Source organism: Cryptotermes secundus, unplaced genomic scaffold, assembly GCF_002891405.2.
Source record: "Cryptotermes secundus unplaced genomic scaffold, Csec_1.0 scaffold271, whole genome shotgun sequence".
Taxonomy (NCBI): domain Eukaryota; kingdom Metazoa; phylum Arthropoda; class Insecta; order Blattodea; family Kalotermitidae; genus Cryptotermes; species Cryptotermes secundus.
The window spans coordinates 177,669-200,555 of record NW_019731219.1 but is presented as its reverse complement, the minus strand read 5'-3'; the positions used below and the strand labels follow the sequence as shown (position 1 = coordinate 200,555).

Genomic DNA, 22,887 nt, shown 5'->3' with positions numbered 1-22,887 from the left:
GTCTACGTAGAATAACACGTAGCTGATCACAGTGGCCGTACGATCAAAAGCTCGTAGTGTTTTCTACCACTCGAAAACTGGAATCGTGTGTTCAAATCATCCTCCGGGCATGCATGTATGTCTGTTTTTTTCTGTTTGTGTTGTTCCATCTGCACGTGGTAGCGTGGCTGGTTGAGGCACTAGGCTATTAACCGGACGGTCGCAGGTTCGAGTCCCTATGAGGTGGATTTTTTCAGTTTACTTAATCGTTCTAGCCGTACTATGACCCTGGGGTATACTCAGCCTCTAACAGAAATGAGTAGCAGGAATCTTCCTGGGTGTAAATAGCTGCCGGCGCGCAAGGCTGACAACTTCACCCCATCTGTGAACCGATTGTCGAGAAAATGTGGGAGCGTCGACGTGTCACAGTCATATGGGCTTTCACTGTCTGTTACAGGGAAAGATTTACCTTTTATTTTTTGCCATTACCTTTTATTGTCTCATTAATTATTTTATTGCAAGTGGGGTGGGACTAGGTTCCTTGTACTTCGGCCACTTCTGGCCTATTGTACCAGTCCCAGATGATNCACCAGCAGTGACGCGGCGGGTGAGTCAGCGCTCCCCCCCCCTCCTCCGCACGGTAACGTAACGGTGACGCAACAGGATTGCGAGAGACGACGGTAGTAACAGCGGTTACTACCGCTAGCGTTGCTAGCAACACAGCGCCAGGCAACAAGGGTGCTTATTAAGTGGCCGTTTTCTGTATTGTCCGATCGAGGGTACATGAGGAGCAGCGAAGGCTATTCACAGTGAGTCCTCGAGCTACCTCCGAGTTAGCCAGCTACTAGTCAGTTGTATTCTGGCATTTGGAGTGTACTATTTGTGATACTGCAGATAGCAGTAATCGTAAATCTGTAATTTGGGTGATTGTAAGTGCGAATGTGAAATAAAATTCGCTACATCAAATACGGCGTGAAGTTATTTGTCGCGATATACGCCCAATACGCGACAATATTTTCCGCTGGAATATTCAGATTTGTTAAATAACTTCCTCTGTGCAACTTATGATAGAGAAGGTATAGCCCAATACTACTAAAACTGCCACCACCACCATTAATACTACTAGCAATGATAAGAATCGTCACTGGCCTTGGCGTTTATTTATTATAGGTACAAATTTATCTTTGCAATTTTATCGTACTGTAGACTTACTTACCACACTGCAAGGTTTGAAACAATTTCTGACAATTCAGTATGATAGTGTAGTGCAACAATAGTCATGTCTGCAATAAATAAGTCCCGACAGTGAGATATAAAGAACAGTGAGGAGCTGTAGGCCCTACTGTAGTCCAGATACCGGCGGAAGTTGCGGCTCTATCGACATCTCCAGAGTACTTCAGTAGGCCCACGAGGCTAAACCCATGTCCTGTGTCAGCTATCTTCAGTGTTTCAGGCTCCTAAAGCTGCGAAGGTTAAGCTGTAACATCAAATGATCGAGACACAGGTCTCAGCATGTCACTTGCATACAGTTTACTACCGGAATATTTATATAGGTTTAATGTATAAATTTATATAAGATCAATTTTCCAGCTTCAGTCATTTTGTACCGACTGACAATAAATTACATGACTTTGAATGATGAATTGAAAAGAAAATATTCATGAGTTATTCAAGGTAGTTTCTCGGACTGACATAAAGAAATCGTAAAAACCCGGGCTGAACCAAAGTAATGATAAAGTACAACATTTACAATCCTCCATAACTTAGCAGGAAGTTGTAAATATAAGGGATGAGCTCAGAAGAGTATTGTAATACATGCAGAAGTTTGCATGCTCTTCGGATGGGCGTGGCCGCCGAGATGGAAATAGTACGGGAAATTTGGCTCGCCATCACGTAGACTAGAAACAGTTTCAGTATCCGCAGTACACGGAAATCAAGAATGTCGTTGCTCTGTGTCACTAAATGTTTACTTCCGAACGGTCTGCCTTGCTAACGACAAAACATATAGCGTCAGCCAGCTTTATTATAATAGCATATTTGTATTATTACTAGGGAATATTATTATTACTATTACACTAATGGAGAGCTTCATAAATTCTATTCTTCTTCAAGTATAATTAGAACGATCAAGTCAAGGAGGGTGAGATGGGCAGGGCATGTAGCATGAATTAGAGAGAAGAGGAATGCATATATGATATTGGTGGCAAAGTCAAAAGGAAAAAGACCACTGAGAATTGTTTACAATGGGACATTATTCACTGCATAAACTTCAGATTTTCTTCTCTGCAATTTTAATATATGATACAATTTATATTTATAAGACGAAAGTCAGAATACCTCGGTAGTTTTGGACCTACAGCTACTGTTGCCAATAGGCTTAAGCTCATTCAGCAGTCCATCCATTTCTATTGTTTCTTACGTCATGCAACTTGGAATTATGCCGTAACGAATTTAAATCTACAGTCCCTACGTAAATGGAGACATTATCTTAGTGCACGAGTACGTTCCTTCGTTAGGGTTTGTCGTGGCCCCAGATCCTGCACTTCCCTTCCTGTTGGTATTAGTCTTCATGTCCTTATTTGCTGCACTAGGGACTCTTCGAAGTTCTGCGTTTTATTTGGCTTTATGATTCTAACTTTGAACTAATATGCCACAGTACAGTTTGTATGTTTACACGGATAATAAGTTGACAACTTACATTAATTAGCCTGCGACATCAGGCGTTCATTTCAAATAACTTGCACGCAAAGTCGAGTACTGTTCCTTTTGTGTTTTAGTTGCTGTGTAAGTCTGTGCTTAAAATGGACAACCACACATTCAAAGAAACGTCGGTATGAACTAAACTCTCGGCAAACCTTGGGTAACGGTGTAGGAGCTCTATGTTTAATGTGTGGAGAAGTATCCCCAACGTAAGCTTCAGCACCCACGCACTTTTCACGCCATTGATCGTCCTTTCAAGGGGAGCCAGGGAGACCTGAACTGTTTCGCTCTTCTACAGTAGACCACAGAATATGGAGGAATGCACGAACATTTTATGTGTGAGAGCGCATATCAAGACCTGTAGAGGCTAATTCCCCTACATATTTCGTCGAATACAAGCTGCAGAACACCTGGCGCGCAAAGCAGTGTGGCGGTTTCTCCATCAGCAATTGTTATACCCATACCTTTTTCAGCATGCACAAGCTCTAAGTCTGTTAGATTTACGTACACATCAAGAATTTAGCTTGTGGTTCCTTGTGCAATGTGGCGAATATCCCGTCTTTAGCAGCCACGTAATCTTCACTGATGAAGCAAACTTCACAAGGAACGACACGCTAAAGAATGATGTTCACCCACAAAATACAATTCAATATAGATATGAAGAGCATATTTTGATCAATGGTTGGTTTGATGTTATCGAGAAATATTCCGTAATCCTTTGCATTTGCTTCATGGACTCAATGGCGCTGCTTACCGATCCTTTTTGAGCACATTTTGTCAGTTTTACTGGGTACTCCCCAGCTTAACATCTGACGAAACATGCTGATCATATAAGGGGGGGGGTGCCACAATCAGTTTCAGTTACGCTTCAGAAGTTAAATTCATACTGCCTACACCGGACGATGAATTGAAAAACAGGGACAAGTATCTTGACTAGACGCTCATATGAATTTTATCTTATGGGGAAATGTAAAATTTTGATATAAGCTTCAGCGACGGATGCTGCAGAGGAACTGTTGCAGAACCTTCAGAATGTGTGTACTTCCGTCCGTAGCACTCCTGCCGTTTTCCACTGCGTCACTTTTCTGCACTCAGTGAAATATTTATTGTGAAATATGAACGTGAACCATCAATGTAACTCTCTATTTCTTGTAACTCTTCGAATAAATCATCATTAGAAGCTTATCATGTTGTGATGCCTTGAAGTAAGGGTCAGAGTGATGGATAGCAGACCGAAAACCTTCATTCTAACAGGCAGGTCCCTTCACGCGAATGCTTGAGCAGTACCTGAAATACAGCACTTCCCTTGGCTCCTACGTCCTCCGAAGTGTCTCTTTTGTAACCAGCATTTCTTTCAACTACCGCCAATCAATGGACTAGTGGACATTTGAAGATGTCTGAACTAATATTCTTGTTTGAAAAAAAAAAACAGTTTCTTGTGTGAAATGAGTAACTCCAGGAGTAGTCGGGGGTCAAATCTTGCCAACGGATTATTTGTTTCATGGTTTTATGTATCTTGTACAATTACAATGCTTCCCGTTTGAGTTTATGATTCCTGTAGCTAACCATTTACCACCTATCTCTACTCTGTTTACAAAAGGTCATCATTTTCATTGCAAGATTCTTCTAATCCAGAGTTAAATTAAAATTCGCTTAGTGGGGGGGTGGAGTCCAACTGGGTCCACTCAGCACAGCGACCACTGATTGGCCTATTGTAGCTGACCCGGGTGATTATGATGATGGAGAATTTGGTGGAATGAAGATTGGCAGGGGAAACCGAAGTTCTAGGAGAAAACCCACCCCAGCACCACTTTCTCCATCACAAATTCCACTTGACAAGACCCGGGATCGAACCCGGGCCGCCGCGGTGGGAAGCCAGGGACTAATCGCATGAGCTACGGCTCGGCCTAATCCAGAGTTACCATCCTTGTAAAACGAGATTTGACATAAAACATTAATCAATTTTTTGACTGACGTGGAAACTGTAGCTACAGGAAACCTGAATTCTTCAGCAAAAGTAAGGGAATTGATATAATTTTGAAATGTTATATCCCCGCGGCACAAATATCTTAGAAATTTTAAGCTAGTACCGTATGCATATCTGGGGTTGGCGTTCGAGTAACTTCCTTCTGTCCTTTAACGGTTTCTCCTAGAGACTTTGAGTACTAGACGTAGGTAGAGACTTCTTGCCAATCACAGTGGCCTCACGGCCTAAGGCATGAACCGTCTTGGCCTGCTCGAACGCTGGGATCATGGGTTCGAATCCCACTCAAGGTATGGATATCTGTGTTTATTCTGTGTTTGTGTTCTTCTGTGTGTAGGTAGCAGCCTTGCGACGGATGATCACTTGTCCAAGGAGTCCTGCTGACTGTGTATGCATTAAGAAACTGAAAAAGCGTCTAAGTTCCAGAAGGGCTGCAAAGCCATAGATGGGTGGAGAGGTGGTTGGCTGGAATATTTTAGTGTACCACAGATCTCACTGAAAAACATATGAGAAGCAAAGACAAGTGTCAGCTACAGAAGAAACAACTAAATTGAGAAAAGCAGCCTTTCCACCTAACCTCGAAGCTGATTTCGTTCAACGTTGTTTACTGATGGGGAGAATGCACTTTCGGAATCACAATGGCTGAACTAAGAATTTTGTCATACAGTCTGGTCGTTGCTAACAATTTACCGAACAGTTTCAATGTGTAAAATGAGTCAACAAGGAAAAAGTGGTTTGAAGATTTTCTGAAACGCTACGCGGCAATTCCTTTGTTAGACTGCCAAATTGTATTTCTGCAGCTCGTGTTGAATCATTCACTAAAGAAAACATGAACAAGTTTTTCTTTCTTCTGGAGCCAGGGTTAAAGGAAACATGTCTAAACCCTAATCGACTGTACAGTTGTGATGAAACTGGAATAAGTGTTGTGTAGCACAAGAACACGAAATTGAGCGCAATTAAAGTCAAGAGAGCAGTAGCTACTCTAACATCTGCCGAATGAGGATGCCTCAGTGCGGTTGTAACATGCATGAATGCGGCTGCTCACTCTGTACACCCCTTGCTATATTTCCTCGAAAGAACTTTTGGATGGGAAGCGGCCACCTGGGTGTATTTATGCCTGTCATGTATGTCGGGATGTATCCAAACTAATATTTATACATAGTGACTCAGCCATTCTATTTTTAGTCTCAAAACCAAATACAAAAGATCCTGTCTTATTATTAATTGATGAACACTACTCTCGTACGAGAAATTTTGACGTCAGTAAACTTGGAAGGAAAAAAAACAATATTTCTCTTATCCGTCTACCTCCACACAATTCGCATAAAGTGCAGCCTTTAGACTCAGCCTTTATGGAACATCTAAAAATCATAATTCGTAGCAAATTGAGCATTACTTGTTGAATAATTTTCCTTGCATAATCACAATACGTCAGATTAGGAAGTTGTTTAGAAAAGCTTACCTCCGAACAGGTATTGATGGAATGACAATGAATGGGTTCAGAAAAGTTTGAGCCTATCGACTGAACTGCAACATGTTCAGGAGTCATGATTTTGCAGTTCATGTTGAGGAAGAGGGTGTAGATTGTGAACAGGGTGCTCATGAACCAACTCTTAGGGCGGTATCGCACTAGGATGCCAACAGGAGGCCATGGCGCACCTGCCAACATCTCGGGCAAACTCAATGTATTAGTTTAGTAGTCATATATCGCACCTGGCATTTGTCTGGCAGCGCTTCCAACTTATCGCTGCCAACCAAGATGCAAGTGTTAATGCTGCTGGCATCGCTGCCAACCAAGATTCCAAGTACTAATGCTGCTGGCATCGCTGAAAACCAAGATGCCAAGTACTAATGCTGCTGGGATTACTGCCACGAAGACAAAGGCGAAATGAAACATCACACGACAGTCTGAGGTCAGTCCATTGACGTCCGTGAGTGTATATGTGCTTATGTGTATTTCTATTTCTTTCAAACATGTACAATTTCGACACCGAAATATTTATAATTGAAATTCAGTCCCGACCATCACTATTTTCTGGCAGCTGGACGCCATGGCATCCTACTGCTATACCGCCTCAGTAGAAACAGACAACCGACATCAGCTAGACAGAGGACCTGCCTCAAGCCAGTTGATATACAGAGGCACCTTCTGATGAAAGAAGAGCATCCACTTGTAACAAACCTACAATTTCATCAAGTGAACTTCCTCTTACTGCAAATCTTAGTCCATGTCCTTCAATTTAAAAACAAGTGATAAGTGATAGCGGAGCTTCTGGATCTGGTAGAGCAAAAATCATAACGGCCTCACCATGCAAGTTGTAAATGGGGAAAAGAGAGACAAGGACAAGCCTTCCAACGAAGACTCAAATGTCGAGTCTCTTCGCCCTGGATTTGCTAAGCAACGGATTGGGAAGAAAAAGAGAAATAGATTCCTTTTCCTTTGGAAGAATCAACAATGGCGGGAGAAAAAAGGGCAAGAACACAGGCGCCATGAAGCGAGTCAGCTGCATCCAGAGTCTGACGAAGGTTCCGGGTGGGGCAAAGAGTGGAACGTCGGTTCACACAAGATCTACACGGCGCCACATCCCAGAAGGTGGCATTCTTCAAACGCCATAGTTGTTCAGGCTTAATCAGGCCGTATGATCGCCCTACCTATATCTGCGTGTCACTAAGACGTAAGTTCAGTTTTAAACGTTATTAAATGTGGTGAATAATATAAAGCAAGGGTATCAATAAAATCTCGGACTGCCAGTTGCGAGAATGTTCACTTTTAATTTACGTGAAAATTTCAAGGGCTTCTACAAGAAAAAGAATTGCTGACACTAGATAGTGTGAATATTGTGGCACGTAGAGTCGCTGCTAGGCAACGACCACGAAACAAACAACTAGAAACGGCCGTTGTTAGGCAACGGCTCATAAACAGCAGCAGAGGAATTGTGCTTTCTGTGCGATCCATGCCGAAATGTTCTAAGGAAGGCAGTTAGTTTAGAGTCTACAGTTGGAGGAATGAGTCGTAAGACAGTCACCGGCCAGCAAGAACATAAACACAGAAACAGAGGACTTGTTGTGATCCGGTACTAGGCAACGATTACTGATAACATGGCAAAATGAGAAGACTTTATACGTGCTGTAGTTACAGTGATGTTTGGAGTGTGTAAGTCAGTGAAGCTGTCGTAGTTATTTGTACGTAGTTACGTTCTGGAAGGATTCAATAAATCCGATTACCAATCCAACCCTCGTTCATATTCATTCTAAAATCGTGGCAATATTTTCGCAACAACTAGCCACATTAGTATGATAAGCGAATTGGTTGTGTTCTGTTTCTATTCTTGAAGCCAATACACACGTGAAGTAGCTCAGAAATTATGTTTATGCTTTATCGAAATTTTACTGAAAAGATTATGAAATTTAGTTTGATTCAGTAAAAATGCACAATTTAATTAGAATTTAAATATTACACCGTAGAAGTGGTAGGATATAGTAACCAAGGGGCAAATAAACGAGATCGACTATGCAAAGGAATTTAAATAATTTCATAGAGATAGCCCGTGAAAATATTAATAACAAGGGTTTACACATTTACTGATTACGAAGGAAATACATTTTAAACGTTCCACTGAAAGGGCCATATCAATACCAAACCAATGAGGTATGCAAATAACAAAGAACGATTTAGCAAAACATGAGTAATTCTATTCGAAATATGGAATAAACTTTTCTGCTCTCCTCAGATTATGGCCGAGCCTGTGATAAATGCAAGGACTGCTGTCGAAGTGTACTTAGTTGCTTGAAAAAGTAAGAGGGAAAGAATTATCTAAAGCAGATAACGTATCTCGAATTTACTCTTTATTGCAGCCGGACAAGAAGAAGTTGTCAAGTTGCTGGTGGCAAATGGAGCAGCAGTCAATGTCCAGTCACAAAATGGCTTCACACCACTGTATATGGCGGCCCAAGAGAACCATGACAACGTGGTCAGGTTTCTACTCGCCAACGGAGCCAACCAAAGTCTCGCCACTGAGGTAAATTTCATTTTGTGCTTCTTGATGGGCATAGCGTTTAGTGCACTGCTAGAAGTGACGTAGGTTCGATCCCTACTGCTATCACAAAGAACTTAGGTAAATGTAATACAAAATTTTGTAAGCGACACCTTGAACCGTTAAGTATTAGTAGAGAATATCAATATGAAGAATGACGTCTTCATGAATGTGGCGCCGTGTAGATCTTCTGTGAGTCGACGTCTGCAGCCACTGCTCACGCTGGTTCCTCCCTCGCTATAAAGTGTTTGTTATACAAAAAAGCAATGCTTAAGAGAACGGCATAATTTTGTTGTTATCACGAGGAGACTCGATGTATTGCAGACAGGTGAAAACATTGAGAAGGTCTGCTCTTTTAATTATAACCTGAGATAAATGTATGTTTTGATACGGGTGTGCACTGTTGCAGGACGGATTCACGCCACTGGCCGTGGCGATGCAGCAGGGCCACGACAAGGTTGTCGCCGTGCTTCTCGAAAACGACACTCGCGGCAAAGTGCGCCTTCCAGCGCTTCACATTGCCGCTAAGAAGGACGACTGTAAAGCTGCAGCGCTCCTGCTACAAGTATGCACTTCTAAGCGTATTGTTTTTGTATATAGTTAGTAGTCTAGGAGTAACGTTCCCACCTCATGACTCAAGGTACGGGGGTTCAAACCCGGCGGAAGTCGTGGAATTTTAAGGGCGGAAAAATTCAAGGAACAAGTCCTCCGGGAGGGACTTTAAGCCGTGGGTCCCGTGTCGTAGTTTTACGGCACGTAAAAGATCCTCATGTCTCTAGGAGACCTCTGAGCAAAATTAGGCAATAATTTCCGCTCCCAAGTAGTTTCCAATGCCTCTGGCAGATGGGGGAAATATCAGGTACCGACAGCCGACGGGGCTGATAGCACGCACCAGTACCGGTAGGGTATGGCGACTGTATAAATTAAAAGGGGACGCACAATGGACCAATAAGTTGTCTAAATGCATGGGGAAAACCACCCCCTCTAATAAAAATAATAATAATAAATAGTCAGTATACAGGCCTCACCAGACATTTCATCATCTCCTGTTTGCAAAGGAACCGAAGTTGCATTATCGTTAAGTGCCACAGAAACACTGACCCGTGATCTGGACAAATGTCATCCAGTTCATAATTTTGCTGTCCTTTTCTCAAGGAGACATTTTATTATTATTCATATATGTAAATAATATTTCCGTCTTCTAAGAGGTCTCTGTTCCGAGTGATTTAGAGGCAGAATATTGTAAATTAATTTTTGATTTCCTTTTTTTCCCTTACATGAAAATGAGATATACAATACCATTAGTTCCGTCCTTCTTAGTGAGACCTGTTTCCAAATGCACATGGGTTCATTTTGTCGGTCTTTATATTCCAATGCCTGTCTGTATTTCAACATCTGTAAGTCGAGGCTCTTTTATTAAAATGGAAGATTATCGGGACTATTATATGCAAATCGAATAAAATAATGTGTTCAGACAATTAAGTAGAACCTTTAATTAAAACTGATAATTATTTGCAGTAATATTTAATGAAAACTTTTACCAATCAAATTCAACAGCGAAATTCTAGTCCAATGTAAGTTACTCTGGTCACAAAGTCTGGGACAGAACTATAGCTCGAAAGGAAACAATATGATACCTACAGCGCAGGTTTCGTGATGAGGTTTGATAGTCACAATTTGAAATGTTCGCCTCTTTACTAGATACTAATTTCAAGACAAAACAAATGTGAGTTATGAAGAGTTCTCATTATGAAATTGTCTAAGAAAGACAGAGTAACATTCTACCTATGTACACCTTTTAAAATTCGTCTCATTCTTGCATCATCTCTTGCAGAATGACCATAACCCAGACGTGACATCAAAGAGTGGGTTCACACCACTCCACATAGCAGCGCACTACGGCAATGAGAGTATAGCCAACCTTCTTCTTAACCGGGGCGCAGACGTGAACTACTCAGCCAAAGTAAGTGTTGCTATGCTTATAGTATGCTTCTTCTTGTTTAGTTTCGTGGGGTGGGATAGGACTGGAGTGTGGAATGTGGAACATTTGATGGAATGGGAATTGCCAAGGGAAACCGAAGTACTATGTGAAAACTGCTCCATTACCAATTTTCCGCCACAAATCCCATATGACTTGACCTGAGATAGAACCAGGGCCGCCGCAGTGGGAAGCGGGCGACTAACCGCCTGAGCTATGGCACGGTTTACGCATCCAGTATCCATTCATAAGGATCACAGAACCTGACATCAGGATTAACATTTTCTCAAAGACGATAATGTTAATGGTTAGACCTGTATCCCAGAAGACGCAGGAAAAGTAAGTCTGTAGTTTGTTGTTATGTACTTTATATACAGAGTCGGGTGTCTTACCATACCCTCTAATAAAAGTTAATGTCTGTTCCAAATATCCCTTCGGTCGGCCTTCGGCTTTACTCAGACTGGAAAGTAGTCGCCAAATTCCAAACACAGACTTGTCTGGTCACTCATTAGGACTTATAATAACGAAAGTGGAAGTTGTGCCTTAATATTCAGAACCCTTAAGAAGGGTTGTTAACTTGAGACTTTGTAGGAGTTTCCTCAGAACTTCCAAGAAATATTGATTTTATGAAATGTGTTTTAATATATATGTAATATTTGGCTCAGTCATAAATACTGGTATGTAAATCAGAGACCAGGAATTTCTTTGCAAAGGTACATATCCCTAAGATATTATTCCGAGATTTTACGAAGCGTGAACTTTAACATGTAGGACGGAGGTATTCAGTGGAGGACCTATTTCCTCTCTCCCCGCAAGACGCCTTTTATAAACTGCGCTGAGCTGTAACTCGAGTGGAGTTCATATGTAATGTACCATAGATGAGTTATTTGCAGCCATTAAGAAACTGTCCCTTCATTAGTCTGGAGCCACGGGGCCGACCATTCACTCTTTGGATTGGAGAGGTAACTAATGAGAAATGTTTGCGCAGCATAATATCACGCCCTTACACGTTGCTGCAAAGTGGGGGAAAACCAACATGGTGTCGCTCCTGCTGGAGAAGGGAGCCAACATAGAGTCCAAGACACGGGACGGCCTCACCCCCCTCCACTGCGCCGCCAGATCTGGACACGAACAAGTAGTGGACATGATGCTGGAACGAGGCGCGCCCATTAGCTCCAAGACCAAGGTGAGGATCTGGGGGATCTTCCTCCACCATTTCGCTCACTTGCACAAATCACATTATTTAGACCATAGGGTCTTTGACACTCATTGTGTGGCACTGCAGTCATAAATTTACAAGTAATTTCCTTTGTTAAGCATGCCAAGAAACATTACATAAATTCTGTTGTAGTTCGGTCAGCAGAGTGGATGGCTGTGACTCGATTCTCAAAAATTGACGATATTTTAATTTCGCAATGAGGAACGGTTCTGGACTCCAGTGACTATATGGACTAAGCAAATCGGAGTATGAACTCGGCTAGTCGCACTCCCTTAGTGCCTAGATTCATAGATGAAGAGCATTTTACCAGTTTTGTGGAGGGCCACACTCTCAAGTTCACCCATACCGTTCGTTAATTGTCACATCATCATTCATGTCCTTTCTGATAAACGGAAATGACGTTCTTAAATTTCATTCCCCGTTTCTTTTAAAGTTTTCAGATCAAATGCATAACGATGTTGTATGTCGAAGTTAGCTTGGGCAATGTTCTTTAACTGGCGGCTGCAGTATCGAAGCCAGAATGATGTAGCATAGCACTAGAAATCGTATATTTCTAAATAATAATGAGGACCATATTTATTTACTGGGAAAATATATTTATATACGAGTATATTTCTACGATATTTGGAGTAGCTCATAGCGCGTTTTCTTCATATTGCTTGCCTTCGAAATACTGTACTGGACATTGCTCTATCGATCGCAACTTTTGGCGCCAGCTGGGATTTTTAAAACAAAATAATTTCTTAATCTTCCGTTGATAGTCTCAAAGCACATAGTGAGGTTTACTCTGTGAACTGAACGTATGTTCAGTGCTAAGGAATTTTAAATATTTAATATTTCATTTAGATCTCTCATTGAAATTAAATAATTGTGAATAGAAGACTGTCTATTCTTTTAGGGGATATTTTGGTAAGACAAATAGGTGAAGACAGTGTTGTGGTAAATGTCTTGATGTGAGAAAAGAAGATGCGGAAGCTTTTCGTAATCTACGATGCCCACTATGAAAAATAAGGTTCTTCTAGATTCCCTTCACCAAAGAAAACTGGTGACTCCTCTACTACAGAGCACGAGTGAATAATATGTCAGGAATTCCAATATGCGGTGACGTCTGCAAGGCCTACTTGTCTCTCTACATGGACATCGGTATTCAGGACATGTGCGTCTTACAGAACGGGTTGGCACCCCTTCACATGGCGTCCCAGGGCGATCACGTGGACGCGGCACGTATCCTTCTGTATCACCGAGCCCCCGTGGACGAGGTGACAGTGGACTACCTCACTGCACTGCACGTTGCTGCTCACTGCGGCCACGTTCGTGTGGCCAAACTGCTGTTAGATCGCAAAGCTGACCCAAATGCGAGAGCTCTTAACGGCTTTACCCCACTCCACATCGCCTGCAAGAAGAACAGAATCAAGGTGGTGGAGCTGCTGCTCAAACACGGTGCCTCAATCGAAGCCACGACAGAGGTGAGTCCCAGAAGGAATATTTTGTTACGGAGTTGGGAGGGCACCACAGCACTCCGCAATACAGGATTCAGGAGCTAAATAGACCATGAATATCTACAATTCTCGTATTAACTCCAATATAGGGAGAGGTTTCTTGTTCCAAATACTGCTTCTTATTTTAGGGTACTTAAGAATAAGTATGAAAATCATGAGGAGCTATAATTGCTAACTTTATTGATATTTATCAAAATACATAGAATACTGTTTAAGGTATTAAATTCTGAATGTGTTACTTCTTAACAGTACAGTTTTTACTTCTTTCTGCCTACAACCCTCAGAAATAAATGTCATAATCACTTCAATCCAACAACTATTTCTGATATAAGACTCGGGATTTTCACGTCGGTGACTATGAAGAAAGCCGTCTTCTGGGATGTGGCACCGTGTAGAAATTGTGTTAACCGACGTTTCGGAAGAATGTATCGCCTCCATCTTCAGGGTAGAAGACAAGAAGAAATCCGCGAGCGAACCAGCAGAGCAGGTGCAACAGGTGTGTAAGATTTATAGTATTTGGGTGGATTAATAATACAAATCATGTATTTGAATATTTAGTGCCACAAGGAACACCAGCTGCTCTAATATCATTTATAGTATGCATCGAAACAATAAGAAATATTGATCTGTTGCACCTGCTCTGCTGGTTCGCTCGCGGATTTCTTCTTGTCTTCTACCCTGAAGATGGAGGCGATGCGTTCCTCCGAAATGTCGGTTAACACAATTTCTACACGGCGCCACATCCCAGAAGACGACTTTCTTCAATTATTTATGATGTTTTCATTGGAAATACATGGCGTTTTCTTATATTTGGGCTTATACGGTATAAGAAATTTACTTGAAGTATCTTAACAAGTAGAAGTGGAAGGAAGGAAGGAAGGAAGGAAGGAAGGAAGGAGGGAGGGAAGGAAGGAAGGAAGGAGGGAGGGAAGGAAGGAAGGAAAAGATGGAAGAAGCGGAGATGATACGAATTCTGATAATTTGAACAGATGAAAAGGATGGAGAAATATTGTTAGAGAATTGCGGGAAAATGATTAAGGTACGAAAGAGTCAATGGAAAGGAAGAGGGGGGTTGCTAGATGAAGTTGTAGTTCGGATAATATACTGTCACGTGTATGGGGCACGCGTGACGAAAATAAGAGGTTCTAGCTCGGATGGTTTGATTTATTAGCACGTCGGTTACATTCTATCTTAATTGCACTCAATTATAACGCTATCGCTATTCATGGTATTACTATATTTTATAAACAGGTGAACAAAAGTAATTTAGAACATAAGACATGACTTCTCCATGTTGCAAGCAGTAACTGTGGTAATGTTTCAGTCGGGCCTGACCCCTCTACATGTGGCCAGCTTCATGGGCTGCATGAATATCGTCATCTACCTGCTGCAGCATGACGCGAGCCCCGATGTGCCCACCGTGAGGGGTGAAACGCCGCTTCACTTGGCAGCAAGGGCCAACCAGACGGATATCATCCGCATCCTCCTGCGCAACGGTGCGCAGGTCGACGCCAGGGCAAGGGTGAGTCGACTTGTTTATGAAATGGACCGTTGTACAGAGACAGTAATCCATTCCTATGATTTACGTAGGCAGTGTGTAGAATGGAGGGAGTATTTATCTGTTTGTACTCTCGCGTTTCAATGGCAAATCAACTTGATAGGTTCGGACTTATTTTGGCATTGAATATATACATTATATTTTCCATTAGAAAATTCAATTTTGATTTGTTGCGTCTTTAAAGCCTGGATAGCTCAGTCGGTCGGAGGAGTTGGAGTTGGAGTTTCTGTTCGGCAAGAATAACTTCTTCATGTCGTACAGACATACTCTGAGGTCCACCCAACCTCTTATACGATGGGTACCCTGGATCTTTCCTCGAGGATAAAGCGACCGGAGCTTGAAAGTGACCACTCACTTTAAACTAGTGCCGAGGTCAAGAAAATATGGATCTATATATCCACTCCCCGATACGTCTTCATGGCGTAGTGCTGAGTTAGTTAAGCACAAGAACAAATTTACCTTTTTTACGTCTATTGACACAAGTAGCTTATGACTCGTGAGTTTAAACGTGGATTACTTTTAATATCAGTCATATATAAAAATAGAAAACAATTTTAAACAATTGAAAAAATCAAATTGTATTAAACGATGTCGAAGTGTTGAAATATAATCATTTATAATTTAAATATTTACGTGCTTTCTGTCAGGTGCGTGTACGTACATTTTTCGGACTATTTGCCAATTTGAGTACAAATTTCTATCTAAACTCAGGAAATGTCTCTCGATCCGGAAAAGCTCACAATTTAATATTGTACATATTATAACAAATAGATATTGCAGTAAAAAAACTAAAGGATCTCAAGGTAAAGCTCTAGAATTCTATTAGAAAGGTACTCGGTTTGAATCTCGACCGGTACACCGACTGTCCTGACTGAGGGTGTTTATGGATTTCCTCAGTCCCTGCAAACAAATGTTGGGATAATATCCCGATTAGGTCATTGATACTGCCTCCTAAATACTTGAAAATTCACAAAACAATAGCAAAATTATATCAAGTGTAATTGATTTAATATAAATACAAATTTTGTTTTACACTTTTCGGCCTTTATAGGCCACCGTTACTTGATGCACTGCTAATATATATATATATACGATGGGGTACCCAAAAGAAACCGAACTAATTTTTTTTGTGGGCAGAGCTTTTGTAGTACCGCGTTTTGCCGCTATGAGCGCATAGAGCTAACATTCCTGGGTCGATAAGCCGACTACCGTTGCTTCAGAAGGTAAGGACTAGTTTCGGCAGAGTTTATAGTGACAACTGTTCTGTATGATCGTCGTTTTTGCAATGGCCCGAACACATGAAAATGTTGAAAAAATTCGTGAAATCATCAAGGAAGATCGACGACGGACCATTGAAGAAATTGTGGAGCTGTCGGGAGTGACTTGGAGCTCAGTTCAGCGAATTTTGACAGAATATTTGGGAATGAAAAGGGTGGCTGCGAAATTCGTGCCACGACTGCTGACTGCTGAACAAAAACAAGGTCGCGTGGAAGCATGCTGTGCTTTGAAAGAAGAGTCCCGAAATGATCAAAACTTTTTTTCAGCGTTTTGCTGATGTTGCTGAGGTGAAGGAAAAAAAAAGCATCTCAAAAGATGAATTTAGACAATGTTTTGAAAAATGGAATAAAAGACTAGACAAGTGTATTAGTGTAAGTGGAGAGTACTTTGAAGGGGATTGAAGGTTTGTGCTTAAAATTTGAATAAATAAGTTTAAAAAAAATAAGTTCGGTTTCTTTTGGGTACCCCCTCGTATATATCCCATTCCAGTCCATCTGTGATCCCACGTTGCGACACCATGTAGTCTCGATACTAAAAAAAGCCTTAAGTCACCCACGAAAAAAAATATAATTTGCAGAAAATATACTATCCTCCTTGAAAAATAAAACGCAATTTTAATCACCTTAATGGACAGTTGGAAGCCGGGTGGCTCAGTCGTCACAGGGATTAGACTACGGGCAAGACGACAGAGAAGTCGTGGTTCAATTTCCGGCAGAGGTAAGAGATTCTTCTCTTCCTCCCATCGTCCAGACAGGCTCTGGGCCTCACCCAGACTCCTATCCAATGGAAAGAGGGCTCCGTTTCCGAGAGAAAAGCGGCCGGCACGTGAAGCTCAATCAAGTTCGAGGTTAAGAATGTGTGAAGCTCTACCTCTACTTCCTCTAACATTTTCTGGGCATGATGTTTAGTTAAGCATAGGCACAATATTCTTGCCCTTTTCCTTCGTTGTCTGTGTTTGTCTGCCTCATTGCTATTCCACTTCTCCAATGTCTGAACGGTTTATTTTCTTTATTCATAGTGAGGTGTACTTCTTTCTTAGTTTATGTATTTACTCCTGCTCTGATTATATAAATTCATTAGCATCGAAATTGAACATGATTGTGAACAGTAATTTGGAGAGACCGTGAAGGAATTGAAACGTTGTCTATTTGTAAGCGCTATGCTAGCATCTGCTACAATGAGCATTTGCAATCAGGAGAGACGGTGCTGTGGCCAAAGTTCTATTCCGAAACAATCAAAATAACAAGCAGAAATACTAACAATTTCGCATTCTTAAGCTTTTGTATCTTACGTACATAAGTGTCGAGTGATTATGTTATCTACAGGTTATCAGATACAGTAAGGTTACGTGGAGGTTTGAGTAAATAGGTACGGTCTAAATGACTTATTTCCCCGAAAACCGCTTTACCGGTTTTAAATTAAATTTCACTAATTTATAGAGATTACCATCCGGTTTAACTTAATGACTAACGTACAACTGATATGGATGCCAGGTCATGAGGGTATCGCAGGGAATGAAACCGCAGATCAACTGGCTAGAACAGGATCTGAACAGCCGTTCACAGGACCTGAACCACCTTGCGGCATCTCAATTGGAGTTGCCAAGAAAGCGATCAGGGACTGGACTAACAGAAATCACAAAAAACACTGGGAATCCACAATTGAACCCAAACAGGCAAAAGGATTTGTATCAGGACCCTCTGCCATAAGAACGAGGGATCTGTTAAAATTAAACAGAGATCAACTGAGATGGGTGGTAGGACCACTTACTTGACACTGCATCTTGAAAAGGCACCTTTTCAAACTGAGACTGACAGGTGACCCAACTTGTGAAAGGTGCCTACAAGAAGACGAATGAGCCACACACATCCTATGTGATTGTGAGGCCATAGCTTACCTAAGATTTCATCACCTGGGTCAGTTCTTCATGGAACCAAGTGACTTTTATGACGCCCCCATAAACAAAGTCCTACGTTTCATTCAAAGTGTAGGATTAATAAAGGGTTAATCTAAAAGGGAAACACAATAGACCATTGAAGTTCGCAGTGCTAGGGCCAGTTTTATGGCTCAGTCCTCATATTCATAATCACAATAAATAACGTGAGGAAAGCCGTATTCTTGGTTGTGGCGCCGTGTAGATATTGTGTAAACCGACATTCCATAATCACCGCCGTGAAAACCCCAAATCTTACATAATGACTAACATGTTATTAAACTGAACTACACTTTGCACGACATCCCCACTTTCAGCGTCCATAAAGCGGATATAAGCAAGTATTTGCACGCTATATCTAGCAAATATCGTTTTCTCTGTGTCTGCTTAGTTGAACAAGGTGCCGTTGCACGACAACTGTGCACCTCAGAAAACTTATGCTGATAGTGATAATTTATTCCAAAATATTTACATAAACCTGGTCGATTCCGCAGTAGGTTGATGAATGTTATTTTAAGGTTCACTTTTTAAATCTTAGCGGATTAGAATGCTGCAACAAAGAGTTAATACTATCTATCTATATTCTTATTTAAATGATGAGGCAAGAGAAATCCCACTATGTTACAGATATATCATTACATATATTTCCCTTGTTTCACAAGAAAGATAAACTTAGCATGTCCGCGCCCGTGTCCTTATGTATGTATGTGTGAGGAGTGTACAAAGAGTCTTCAAATTACGAGGCCGAGAACGCACTTGCAAAATTTTTGCTGATCTCGGGGTGCCTGCAAATTTGAAGAGCTTACAGCAACAAGGAAATATAATGAAACCCTTCTATTGTGCCCCACATTAAGTAACATTGTAATGGTAGGTTTTTCATAAAATGTTTATGAAGGATATGAAATTGGTGGCTGCGCTACATTTATACCTTTTAGTGGTTAGCAATGCCGCCATCACAGCCACGAAAACATCCGAAATTGGAACGAAAACAGGGACTTCAAATTTTTTAGGGGTTTTCAATTATATCTTAAACTATAAGTGTAGTATATATATAATTATGAATTTGTTTAAACTTTCGTATCATATAAGATGAAATGAAGATTGTGGGGATCTATGTGATGAGGAGAATTGAGGGACTGTTATTTCTACCAACTTTCAAAGAATATAACTACTGAAGCGTTCTGTCTTCTGGTACACAACGCCGTGTACTCGTAGTCCGGTAGAAGCCAATGGAACTTTCAGAGTAACATACCGCCTTCATTTCCAGTTGCCAAGAGTAAGCCAGACAATAAATAAGTTTGAAGCAGCCAGCGAGCAGAGAAGATAGAGCTCTTCATACTCACCGCTGTGAAAATCTGAAATACATAATAAGAATATTGCTACTCTTCATAATTGAAATTCTTGGCCGGCCTATTATTTTGAAGAAAGCAGTCTTCTTGGATGTGGGTCCGTGTAGATATTGTGTTAACCGACGTTTAGGAGGAACAACAAAATAACTACAGGCGCGACATTCCAGAAGACTACTTTTTTCATAGTCACCGCCGGGAGAACCTCAGACCTATATTCTTGGAATATTCTGGGGGATAAAGGGCGACCGGCGCGTAGGGCTGACAACCTTGCTGCCATATATGAGCCGACTGTCTAGAAAATGTGGGAACCTCAACATTTCACAACCTATGGGTCTCCACGGCCTGTTACAGGGATACTTTTACTTTACTTTTCTTTACTTTTAGTCTATTCTATAGAGTGCAAAGTAGAGTTGGTTCTCATCCGTGATCCTATCAGGGAATATTTAATTACAGGAATCGATCCAATTAGCTTAGGAATAAACTATTGAATTACACAAATCAAACTTTAGTTCTGTTACTGGAGCTGCTAGGATTCGGAATAACCGAACCAATAAATGAATCGACTGCTTATACTCGCAGTTATATGCGGCATTTTCTCCAGGGGTGAAATGTCAAAGCTTTAAGTTCAACTCGTCCCTAACTAGCGCAGCAGTCTTATGATTTACGCACCTTTATTTCCACTGTCTGTATAATATTTAATGATGTGGTGTTTGATGAAATGTGATCTGGTTGGAACCGAAAGAAACACCAATATGATTAGACGGAATGCATTTTCTACTACTGCTTATGTTGGTAAAGATCTCAAAGCACTTAGTGGCATGCAGGCAAGGTTTAATCCTAACATTACACTAGATGGAGATGATCTGTTTATTCCCACGGGACGAGAGATACTGCCGTCCATTCCATGGTTCAGCAGTGTGTTGTACTGACTAGATCAGTCCCTTTTCTCAGAGCAACTTACTGAAACAGTCTATGTTCCAGGAGCAGCAGACACCGCTACACATCGCCTCCAGATTGGGCAACGTGGACATCGTGATGCTGTTGCTCCAACATGGCGCTGCCGTAGACTCCACCACAAAGGACATGTACACGGCACTACACATTGCCGGCAAGGAGGGCCAGGAAGAGGTAAAGTACCTTGTAGGACGCAGGATCATGGACCATATCGACACTGTGTACCTCATGGAGCGGTTCTATCATAAGCGGCAGGAGACCTTCATTTGATGAGCAGCTAATCAATGGTAGCTCAGCAAGGAAAGACAATAATCAGCTAACTGAAAATGCTCAAATTCTGTGTAGCGCCCCAAAGTGACGGTCGAAATATCCCGTCCTCTGTGTATCACTTGCTTTCAAGCGATGTCGCATTTATCAAGTTATCGTATTTGCAGTGATATTTCTCTCCACAGCTGATACAGCTTTTGTGAGATGAACTGCCGACGAACTCAGTTTTGCGTAGTGTTTCGAAATTGTATAACCCGCCTTGTTAAGTGAGACGTAGAGGAAAGATGGAAGGAGTGTTTATGCAACAAAGCAACGAACTAATACTATTGCTGTCCGCAGATAGACTGCTATCCCTGTTCATCTCTATGTTATCTACTTTGCAAATAAATTTCACATTAGAAGGTCTCTCGCTGGTGCTGAGAATGTTAATGGCAACAGATCTGTTTAAATGACCGTAACCAAAATACTAATTTAACATACACCTTTGGAAAGTGTGTGCGAAATTCCGTACACTTATACACGAGTTCTATGTTACTGGAAAGTTAGAGACCAGCTTGAAGTTCATTTACGAGAGAGGTTAACCTCTTAGTGGTCATTATTTGTTTGTGGTGGAAAACACCGAAATTACGTTTCGGGACCCCGTTTTGGGAAGGAGAATTACAAAAAAAAAATATTGTTACAGACGTTCAACCGATACAAGCGGTAGAGTAGTTGGTTGATGCACTATGCTACAAGCCGGAAGGTCGCGGGTTCGATTCCCGAAAATATCATTGAATGTTTGCAGTTGATCTAATCCTTCCAGCCGCATTATGGCACCAGGGTCGACTCAGCTTCTATCAGAAATGATTACCAGGAAGATTCCTGGGGAGTAAGGGGCGGCTGGCTTGTAGGGCTGACAAAACTTACCGCCATCTGTCAGCCTATTGTCTAGAAGAATTGGGAGTCTCGACCTCTCACACCCCTATTCGTCTTAACGGCCTGTTACAGGGACAGCTTTACCTTGTTGTTTACCTTTGTAACCAGACGTTTAACTGAAATTAGGCCCAAAGTACTATTTCAAAGCAGGACGATTTATTTGGAAATATGAGGATAACGAAATAGGTTGGAAAAATATTTATAAGGTGCTCCTAAACCTTCATATTAAAGGTGAAGAACCTTGAAACAGATCATAGGTGCTTTTCTAAATCACACGTAGTAAAATGAACTTATTTCCTAAGCTTTCTATTTTTAAATTTACATTCTTGTAAAATTCCTCTGAATGTCATTAGGGAAATTACTATTAACTCTCTGTTTTGCATTAATTCGAGTAAAAAATATTATTGTTGAAGAATATTATCTTCAGGGCTTTAACACCTTTTAGTCGGAGAGTAGACCACTGTAGTTTCGTAGGAACATAGGTAGGTGGGCCTCTGCTGGACTACACGGGTTACAATCCAGAAATTGGACTCTTCATAATTATCGCCGTGAGGACCTCAAACCCAACAAAATACTGTTATTGCTAAAGTGTCGCCTACATTATTTAAATCCAAAAGACAACGAATATCCTTGCCAGTGAAGGGCTGCGATGAATGGTCTGTAAATTTATCTATTCAATAAAATCGTTCATTATGGCATTGCTACATTCTCTCTTTTATTAATCAATGAAGAATCATTATGTAATTAATTTTTAGGTTCAAAATTAAAATTGTAATATTTCATTGCCCTGAATTTTCGATTGTAATTATATTAATTGTTACTTAAACCTTGCTTAAGCACAGAGAAAACTTGAAGTTCACTTTTTACGAGTGTAAATGCTTAACTTAACACTGAATTAACCTCGAATTTATTGGTCATGACAAGTACGCAGTAATTGGAAATTAACCTAAACAAATTTCTTATATTTTCAAGTACAATATTAAGAGTCTGTTATTAATTGAGCATTACAGTGGTTGCTATTTTCCAAAGAAAAATTAAAAAAAAAATTAGCTTCTCAATTAGTGGTAAATGGTTAACAAAAGTACTGCCAAATTATTGCATGTATAGCCTCTCATGTTTGTTCCGCCTCGAACAGGGATAGCACTGTCTGCAAGCGCTCTGCATTCTTAAAGAAAATATTTCAGGACTTGCTGGCTGACCATCAATTTCTGTTAAGTCTGTACATTTATTTTATGTTACA

At 41.0% G+C, this 22,887-nt stretch overlaps 1 protein-coding gene across 1 annotated transcript in view; it reads left to right on the top strand.

Moving 5' to 3' along the window:
- The window catches only part of LOC111866424 (ankyrin-3), a 235,021-nt gene that overhangs the window by 41,211 nt on the left and 170,923 nt on the right, over positions 1-22,887 (top strand). The window contains exons 5-11 of the mRNA XM_033752256.1: positions 8,519-8,682; positions 9,107-9,262; positions 10,532-10,660; positions 11,664-11,861; positions 13,064-13,360; positions 14,718-14,915; positions 20,493-20,639. Of these exons, the coding sequence (XP_033608147.1) occupies positions 8,519-8,682; positions 9,107-9,262; positions 10,532-10,660; positions 11,664-11,861; positions 13,064-13,360; positions 14,718-14,915; positions 20,493-20,639 (1,289 nt within the window). The remainder of the gene's footprint in view (positions 1-8,518; positions 8,683-9,106; positions 9,263-10,531; positions 10,661-11,663; positions 11,862-13,063; positions 13,361-14,717; positions 14,916-20,492; positions 20,640-22,887) is intronic.